Consider the following 9325-nt stretch of genomic DNA (forward strand, 5'->3'; position numbering starts at 1 on the left):
GATTACAACACAGCATCTGTCAAAGTGGACTGTTTTGCAAGAGAAACCAACCTATTCTGGATTCCGACCCGCGCATGACAAGGCAAGCTGCAAAGTATAGGGTAAGCCAGGCAACCTCGCAATTGCCACCATCATCCAGACAGCCAGCACCATCTCTCTGCCGAACACTCGTAACAAGTAGAGGGAGTGGCTGCATGTCGGTACATACGCATTCATGCAGCCACTGCTTCCAACTGAAACGAGCATTCCGCAGGGAGAATGGTGCTGGTTGTTTGGATGATGGTTGCAGCCGCGAAATTGCCAGCCGCACAACATGTTTCCATGGAGCCACCCTTGATAAGTGCAGATAAGAATCCGCCAACAAACGCGTCTCCGGCACCGTTGGTGTCAACAATGAGGGAAGGGTCTACAGAAGGCACATCATAAGTCTCCACAGCTCCATTCCGAGCCACCACAACGGGATCCTTGCCTTGCGTGACAACCTGCATTGCGAAAAGGGTCAGATCTCATGTGCTGGTCGAAAGGGCAAGCTTGGCTGCGACAACATTATGCTTGCTTGTAAGTGAGGATACTTGGCCAATCAGGAGCTGTTGAAGATCGGCAACCCGGGCAACAACTCCCATGCACAATACCACCCTGACTTCTCGTGACCAAGCAGCTGAGGTGCCTAATGACAGGTGGATCGTTGGTGAAGGTGCTTCCATGCGTTATCAAGGTTTTCATGCAATCGGGAGAGTGTGGATCAGGCACGCAGTCTCAGGACTGCATTATGAGGAATGAGGATGCATTATGCATATTTGGGTCAGCATGTGAAGATCCCACATATTGCTTGCAAGCAAAAATTTTTTATGTCATAGTTGAGTCGAATTTGGTCATTCGGCAGAAGGTGAGATTGGAGCATACTACAGTGAGAGGTTTAGGCCCCTCGCGTTGCTGGATTTTGAGTACAATGTCTGCAACCGATGCTTCCTCCCAGCCCTCTGACTTGGCAAATGCAGCAGCCTCCGTCTCATTGCCAAAGAGGAAGTCCACCATGGGCAGGGCTTTGGTGAGCACCTCTTTGAAAGGAGGAACCTCCACTATGAATGGCGCTGAGATATTCTGCAAAATCAGTCAACGCGCTTGTGTCATGAACAACTGAATGGCGAAATTGTCTCGAATGAGCAAAATCTGCAACAAATTTGCAGCACCAGTGCCCTTCGCTGCAACTGTGGGCCGACAATTTGCTGCAGAGTCATAGCAAAAGTACCTTTTGCTGCAACTTTGGACATAAACTTTCAAGAGCTACTTGCAATCCGTGTATAGTCGACAACGTCCAACGGAAAGAAGGATCAAGGCAAAGCGGGTGCATTGGAAAAGGCCCATGGCTGTATCCTTTCTGTATTCATTTACCTTTGGAGTGCGGATGCTTTCAGCAATTGTCCAGCTGCAAGCACTCGCACCCAGGCGTCCAGCGCTTGCACCGATGCTTCCATAGAACAACAAAGCACCCTGGCTGCCCTGGACAATTAGAGACTCATGTTGCAATCCATGATCAATCTACCCTGCAGTGAACCACCAGGCGTTCAGCGCACCATGCAATAGATCTGGCCATTGGCAAGCGCGTGCTCAGCACACGTGAAGATAGATTCCGGGCTGACTGTGATGAAGAAGCCAGCTGAGTACACTACTCTCGCTTTTTGCAGAAGAGCAAAATTCTCTGGCTGTTTCAGGTGCTCCACCTGCAACACAAAGTGTGATCAGGTGATGATGATAATGACGAACATCACCCTGGAAAGTGTGTAGTTGGTTGCTTTCGCCTGTGCCGATAATGACTTCTTGCTTATCTATGTGATCTCATGATGACAAGTGACCTCACTCTGGGAAAGCCCTACAAGGCGTACATGAACAGTGAGGGCTGCCAATCTGGAAATCGCAGGCAGCAGATACACCAATCTGCTCGTTGTTCGCATCCCAGAACTGGAGTGTCAGCTTCGCTACACCTCCTGGACAGCATGAGACCTCGATGAATGGGTCAGAGTCTGTCATCAAAAGTCTATGCCAACAAAGTTAGCGCAAGAACTCTTACCTCGGACATAAATCGGCATGCTTGCCATGGAACTCAGCGAATGTGTACGGAAGCAGGCTGTGAAAGTCGCAGCTTTTTCTTATCTCTTAAATGGTTGAGGCAATGCCGAAATGGTCCCAGTCATCTAGTTAATAGAAAGGGCCTCTTGCATGCGCTAGAAACAGAAACACTGTACAGATTTAGCCTCCCAAACCGCACAAGAAATTCGAAGTCCTGCTTTCAGCCCGTGCACGCTTGTACTGTAAATCGTCCGCTCATTTGTGGCGGAGAAACGGACCATGGTCGTTGCACTCGTCACCGCATCGCTAACACACCTCGTAAGTGCTTGATACGTACGCAAAGCTCGCAAGCAACAGGGCGTACCTTGTAGTTATTCGCAGCAGCGAGGTTGGCCACGAGGGAGCGGTCCGAGTCAACAACGCACACAGCACAGGTGCCGGTGGGGGTGCTCTCGTCCACCATGTACTGAACGTTGACGCCGTCAGAGGTGCAAACAGCCCGCATCTTGTCCGCAAATTCATCCTTGCCAACACACCCCATGAACGATGCTGCGCCAGCTTCTCGCAGCATCCACTGGGCCACTCGAATGCTGTTTTGGGTTGAACCTCCGGCGACATAGAGCACATCTGGCTTTGCAGCAAGCTCCTGCGGGGCACTTGAGAGTGAGTATCGCAGCAAGCAAGCGGGGGCTCAAACGAGCACGCCATTACTACTCTTGAATCCTTTGGATTGAATGAATGAGTGCATCACTCAGCCAGCTAGCTACCAATGACATGATATGCGACCAGGTCAAGTTGGAATGCTTGAGGTGGTGTCTGGCAACAGAGCAGCCAGTCTCTCCTGGCCCAATGCATGGTCCACTTGTGGACCACAGCATCACAAAGGTTTCACGTAATCCTCCACCGGCCATAAGTGCGTCCCTTCTTGCTGCTAGATACGATCAAACTGTCAATTCGAATAGGTTGTGCGACGAGAGCATCCAAGCATAAAGTCGAGTGTGTTCAGCAGCAACAGGTTCTTGGAGATGGAGAATTGCGGCAAACTTTTGTGATACTCGTAGTGGACACTGCAGTGGCCACTTCTGACCTGTTGCCAGACACCACCGCAAGCATCACAGCTTGACTGCGCCATTTGATTAATTGTTGAAGGTAGCTGGCTGAATGATGCACTCGTTCTTTCATTCCAACAGAACAAGACACGGTAAGATGCTCTTGGAGTGCAGACCAGGGTGGCAGCCGTGTTAGTTTGGTTTGCGATCTGCTTTTCTCGCACCTATCAATGAAAACGTGAACATCACATTTACATGTTGACGCCACACTCTTGTGTTGCCATCAAGCACTAGTTCCCTGTCACGCGCCGGTCAACGCAAGCTCCTGGCTGCCCAGCAAAAACCCTGAAGCTTGGCACACATGGCCGTTGTTACGTCCACATTTTGAGGACCTCAAGTGATCATGCGCTCTAACAACATTTTTTCTGTCCATGTTTCAGCTAGTCGAGCTTTCACACGTGCTGCTTGTCACAAACCCCTGACAGACTCGCCGGCAGATCACTGAGCAGGAAACGTGGAATGCAAAATTACCTCAGGGTTTGAGCACAAGCACACAAAATCACATGTTCATAAGAAAGAGAGAGATTGAGACCCACAAGTCGGTGCCTATCGTGTCATCAAGTGCGACAGATCTGTGGCAGGAACGCACCTCATACATGGGCAGGTGCTTTTCCTCGGCCAGAATTTGATTCGCGGGTTGCAACTGCGTGAACCCAAACTCGTCAGTGCTGCCAACACCTGCTTTTGAACTGGAAAGTACGCATGTTTGCTTGGTGCACATGAGATGCAACAGCGCGACATACTCAAATTGCCATAAACCATCTGCAGTCAGTGCATACCCCGTACTTCTCAAGGAATTCCGCATCTACTTTAGCGGCAATATCCAGCAGGGGATTGCCCATGCCAAGGAGAACGCCGGACATGTTGGCAAGATCTATATGCAACCCACTGTTCCGATGAGCGAGCAGCCTTAGTTACTCGGAACAGAAAGAAAGATGAGTGAAAGGGCTTTCTGCATGGTGCATGCAGGGGCATCATCTCACCTGCGCTGTTGCCAGGGACACCAGCAGGGTTGTGTTCATTCACTGTCTGTGCACAGAATCCGCGTCATCAACATATGCTGTGTCACCAATTCTCTGCAGAGACACGTACGCCTCGGCACCAGGCCAAAAGACCAGGTCTCCTTAATGCAGTTATCAGACCGTTGCAACCTTCCCACTCACCTAGTGCCATCACTCGTGTTCAACAGTATATCACTTTCCAGCGACGCTCGAGAGGTTTTGTTTGGCGGACATCGAGCGACGTGGTTATACGCATTAGGTCATCCAGGAAATTTGCCAACCCTTTGCGACATACTTCTAGGGACACACCCATGATACGTCCATCACTGACAATGCACTTTTCACTAATTTCATGTGTGGCGCGTCCTTCTGTAGGGCCTGCAGTTCGCTCAACACGACGGTCGGGTGTGTTCCCAACAAGCCAGTTTGACATGGCAGATGACCTTCTTTGCTTGTGGCAAACCCAGTGGCCAAAGTGTCGATTCTGATTATGCACCTGATACCGTGTGCAACCTTGTTGGCAAATATTGCATTTCGTATGTTCGTGGCGAGGTCTGGTCCGAAAGCTGTCGTGGCTCTCGATAGACTGTGCATTGGATAACTTGCATGGAGTCGGTGTGCGGCACACACACACCACCGCATTCGCCTGGATTTTGTGGAGTCGTTTGCCAATATCCTTGTTTGCAGGTGTGGTGTTCAATTTGGCAGGATTTGCTCAAGCGTAAGTACGTTTTGACGTTGCAGCGTCGTGCGCTGACGCTTGTCGAGGCAAGCGCGGTGAGGGTCGTTGGTACACATGAGCCTGCGCTCCTGGTGCAGTTCATTTTGTTTTATCTACGTCAGTGGCAATGCGAAAGAAACTCAAACAAGGTTCTGTCGGAGCCCGATGGTCAAGCTGGCGTGCAGTGCTTGCCAGTCGTTATTGTGTATGGGGGATGCAGCACCATACGTCGCTACAATGCACGACATGTATCGTCCAGTTGATGCATCCACAGTCAAAACACGGTGTGATGGGTGCAGTCGCAGCACCCAGCGTGAAAGCGTCATCACTGACAGACCGTCATCGTGGGGCTCCTTCGAGGCAAGTTAGCAGCGCACGAGACCTCGCACGGTTTCCTGGGGAGGACGCACCTGGCATCGGCACAAAGCGGCGAATGCCCACGCCCACAGACTATGTCATTCAAAGCGCTCCGCTCTTCCCACAGCGCACAACTGAAGAATGCTATCAGGCGTTTCCAGTGCAAATCAAAAGCAGCTGCCCAGTCGCAGTCAACTCGCCCGCTCCTTCTGGCCTAGAACTTGCAACACAAGCCAATGCAGGGCCGACCACTGGTCATCGCCGACGGCCTCCAGTTGCGGTCCGACCAATTACGAAGTCCTGCTTTCAAATGGGCGACGAGCAGCAGGAATACAATCGCCGCCTTCTTGCTAGCAGGCGTGGCGAGTAGGGTTGCTTTACCACGCATACCCGTAGATAGATTGTCTGATTGTGTGACATGGGCAGGCAGATTACCGAAGCGCCGAAGGGGTGTATCGTTCAAGAAGTGTATGATATGTGAGGAAACATTGTTGGATGTATCTCTTTGGGGGGTATTGTAGATTTGAGCGATGCGCGGAAAGCACTTCTTTTTGTTGCACAATGTGCACGCATTAATTTTGGGTTGGGCTGCAGAACAGCCTATGTTGGATTTACACATCTGGGTTTGAATTAACTAACGGCACAATGCCTGCCACTGTCTGTGCTGGACTGCCTTGCTGACATTAGGCAGCGGGTTAGGGCTATGTCATGTGTTCATGCACGCGGCAGAAATTATTAGAAAGCAGCAATGGGCTGGATTATAAGCTGGACATAGTGAATGTACTGAAATGGAGTTCTGCGCGATGCCCATGAAAGTGGTTCACCTGGTACCCAGTGCCTTTCACTTTGGCTAACAGCGTAGTGCCTTGATCATGCTGATAGGCTACTTGCGGTCGATGTCTGTGACCACTCACAGCACTGACCGTCTGCAGCATTTGAACAAACTTGAGCTGCTCTCATGTTCAAGCACAATTTTGTCGTACACCGTGAAATTCGCGCTGCAGAAAAATGGCTGTCTGTACATCACATCTTGAATAGCGAAGAAAAGTTGCCAGAAAAGCAGGTATGGTTGTTTGTAAATTCAGCCTTGGTTGCTGTTGTGCATCCGTCTGAGGATTAGGAATGAACATTGTGCACCACATGTGTTTATGTCTTGCATGCAGTTGCGTACCATATTGTGCATGTAACATAGCGCAGACTTTCCATACCGCTGGTATGAAAAGGCAACCCGGTATGATACTGGGTTGACTTTACTCCCTGTGTCCCTCATGTCGCAAATGCCATTGTCCACCTGTTCAATTCGGCACTCCGCTGTGAGTGCCAGTTGCAGATCAGCTTCAGTTTTACAGAGTTTACAAGATGCATGCTCAAATGACAACCAACAGGACCCACAAATTGTCAACGGGGCAAGTACTGCAAAACACTGTCAGCATAGGGCGAGGCCTGGAAGGCTTCGCCACTACGTATTGCATACACAGCTGCGGCTCCAGCTGCGGGAGAGTGCTTTTTCAGGTCTGCAACTCCTATTCCTGCCAGGGCGAGCGTCGCTTTGACCCTGTCCAGATAGCTGACGGCTGCCACGTCAGCAGGATCCACCACCACCTCTTCTTCCGGTTGCCTCAAGGATGGTGGCATGCCTGGTGCAGACATAGGCACTCTCATGTGGGTGCTCACAAAACCGCCTTCGGGTCTCAAAGGTGGATGTGCCGGCTGTCCCTGCATGACCATAGGCCTGCTAAAACCATGGAAATGTTGCAGCTATTTGGCACCTTCCACCGTAATACTCCTCAGACTGCACTGGCATCAATCACCGACAACGTGCACCCGAAAGTCTGCCGCAGTCAGACTGCCAACGGCTCAAAGCCTTCCCAATGTTACATCGTGGCCCCATCACCATTGGAAACGGCAGCTGCTACCACTCTAGCTAGACCAGATCCAGTGCCAACTGTGATGATGTTCATTCCCGCCATGGGTTGCCAACACCACCGAGAGCACCCCAGCACATGCTTACATTTCTTTGTGTGAAGTCAAGATGCCGTTGTCATCAAGCATAGGGTCCATCTCGTCTGTTAAACCTTGGGGAATGTGATGGTTACGATATGTTGCTTCTGGGGGCAGATGCGAGTTTCGTCTAGTCATTTTACTGTCCTTTAATGTCATTCAAATAATGTCATTTAAACATAAATTAGTAGTCGCTCTTTACCACAACCCTGCAGTAGGCTTTGAACAGTGCCGCTTGCTCACCCAGTTTGACCTCAGGAATGCGGTCAACCCCAGGCCCCATGTGGTCACATTGTGTCTGCATGGTCACCTTGAACCGCACGCACACCATGACCCATCCGCTTGGACCCCATTATCATGGATGCCATGACCCGCACGGTCACCATGACCCCATCCCAACAGGACAAGAGAAAGACCCCATGTATGGCCCGAAAATCCCTGAGCGCAAGGGCCTCATTCCATACACCCGACATGGCTTGCAACTGGCGTCCCGAGCCTCCTAAAACGACCATCAGCGAGACGATCACTGCTTCGCTGGTTCATAACATCACCATTGGATGCAACCAAGTTTGTCGCATAGATGTTATGAAATTCCTTACCATTGAAAATGGTCGACTTGGACCTGACATGCTTCCTGGCTGGTTTTTGGCTGGCATTGGGAGATCTATTGGTGACCCAAGCCATTCACTCCCATGCGCATACCGACAGGATGGGCCATGACCACATGTTCCCCATTTCTGAAACCTGCACACGCCCGCTCGAGAATCTCTGGGCAAGGAAACGCTGTCCTGCAAACATAATACAAAAGATGCCAGCCAACAGACACCGTCATGCAACTCAAACAGCAACTCTCAATCTTAGAGTCCCAGAGGCCCAGAGGCTGCGCTGTTGAACGACACACTCACAAGACCTCCCCGCTCTGTTTCACTATCTCGCAATCTGTGGTGATTGAAACGGGTACAGTACATTCGCCCAGGTGTTCCTGCACTATTCGCTGCTATGATACACATTTCCCGACACTGCAGTTCCTCTGCCATCAAGAAAAATCAATCGTTCCGCTGCTCCCAGTTTTTTACTCTCAACTGACTTGATTTTTCATCGCACAATAACGCTGTGGGAGAAACAGGATTGAACGTACGAGTGGCACATGCTTGTTCGCCTTGGGCCCCAATTCCCAGGAGGGCCGTGGCCATTCATCTCCCTGCCCCTTCCACCATCTCCTGGAGGGACCAAATTCATTCCCATCATAGTGGGCATCATGCCGCCGTTGCCCATGGGGCGCATCATGCCACCATCCATAGGGTTCATCATGCCTCCCTGCATCATTCCACCGTCCATGCGGTGCATCATCCCACCGTCCATAGGACCAGTAGCACCAAGCTGCATTCCACCGCCCATCATCTGCAGGGCATCACACACCTAGCTGAGAGCTGTCATCGTTTCAGACGACGCCATGCGTTGCCCCCTCCGGCCACGAGCACACACGCGCTACGCGATTTCTCCTTGAAAGTGTCATAATCATACCTCATCCTGCCACATGCCTGGACCTGGCCGACCAGGATACATGTCGCCGTGGAATGAATAAATGGTGAATAAATGCGAGATATGCCAGTGGAAATTAGCTGTAAATTTCCCTACCAAGCGTACTTGGGGGCCGTCAGTGCTTTTTAAGACTTTCACGAAGTATCATATTTCAGCAAATCTGCCATCTCAAAGTTCACTCCTGTGCCAAGGTCGTTTAGGTGCCACACCAAAAGCAAGGCTCCCTCTGCAGCTCTATCTCCCTAGAGTGCGAGCGCACGCTGACAGTGGTCACTGTTGACTCTTTGCGAATAATGAATGACCCATGCCCATGCGCATGCGCTCTGAAAGATGAACTAGACAATGCCAGTGTCATTGCAAGAGTCTTGCCACGAGACTCAGCCCTAGATAGAACACTTGAGCTATCTGTCAGAATTTCTACAATCGTCGTTTACCAGCAACACACGTGCGGAGGACGCGGGTGGTGCCAAGCTCAGTATATATTTCAAGTTCCTTTTCTGTCATTCCTTTTGAAAGGTCGGATCTAC

At 50.8% G+C, this 9325-nt stretch overlaps 1 protein-coding gene across 1 annotated transcript; it reads right to left on the reverse strand.

The window, feature by feature from the left end:
- Nucleotides 1-212: 212 nt before the first annotated feature.
- Nucleotides 213-4042, reverse strand: LOC149810515 (adenosine kinase-like). The gene is made up of 6 exons (XM_089994227.1): nt 3956-4042; nt 3766-3819; nt 2432-2713; nt 1575-1721; nt 907-1101; nt 213-482 (listed from the first exon to the last, which is right to left on the reverse strand). The coding sequence occupies exons 1-6, from the start codon at nt 4037-4039 to the stop codon at nt 213-215; spliced, it is 1032 nt and encodes a 343-aa protein (XP_089850353.1). The 5' UTR covers nt 4040-4042.
- Between the last annotated feature and the right edge of the window lie 5283 nt (nt 4043-9325).

Source organism: Nuphar pumila, unplaced genomic scaffold (assembly GCF_984573655.1).
Source record: "Nuphar pumila unplaced genomic scaffold, dmNupPumi1.hap1.1 HAP1_SCAFFOLD_327, whole genome shotgun sequence".
Classification (NCBI taxonomy): Eukaryota; Viridiplantae; Streptophyta; class Magnoliopsida; order Nymphaeales; family Nymphaeaceae; genus Nuphar; species Nuphar pumila.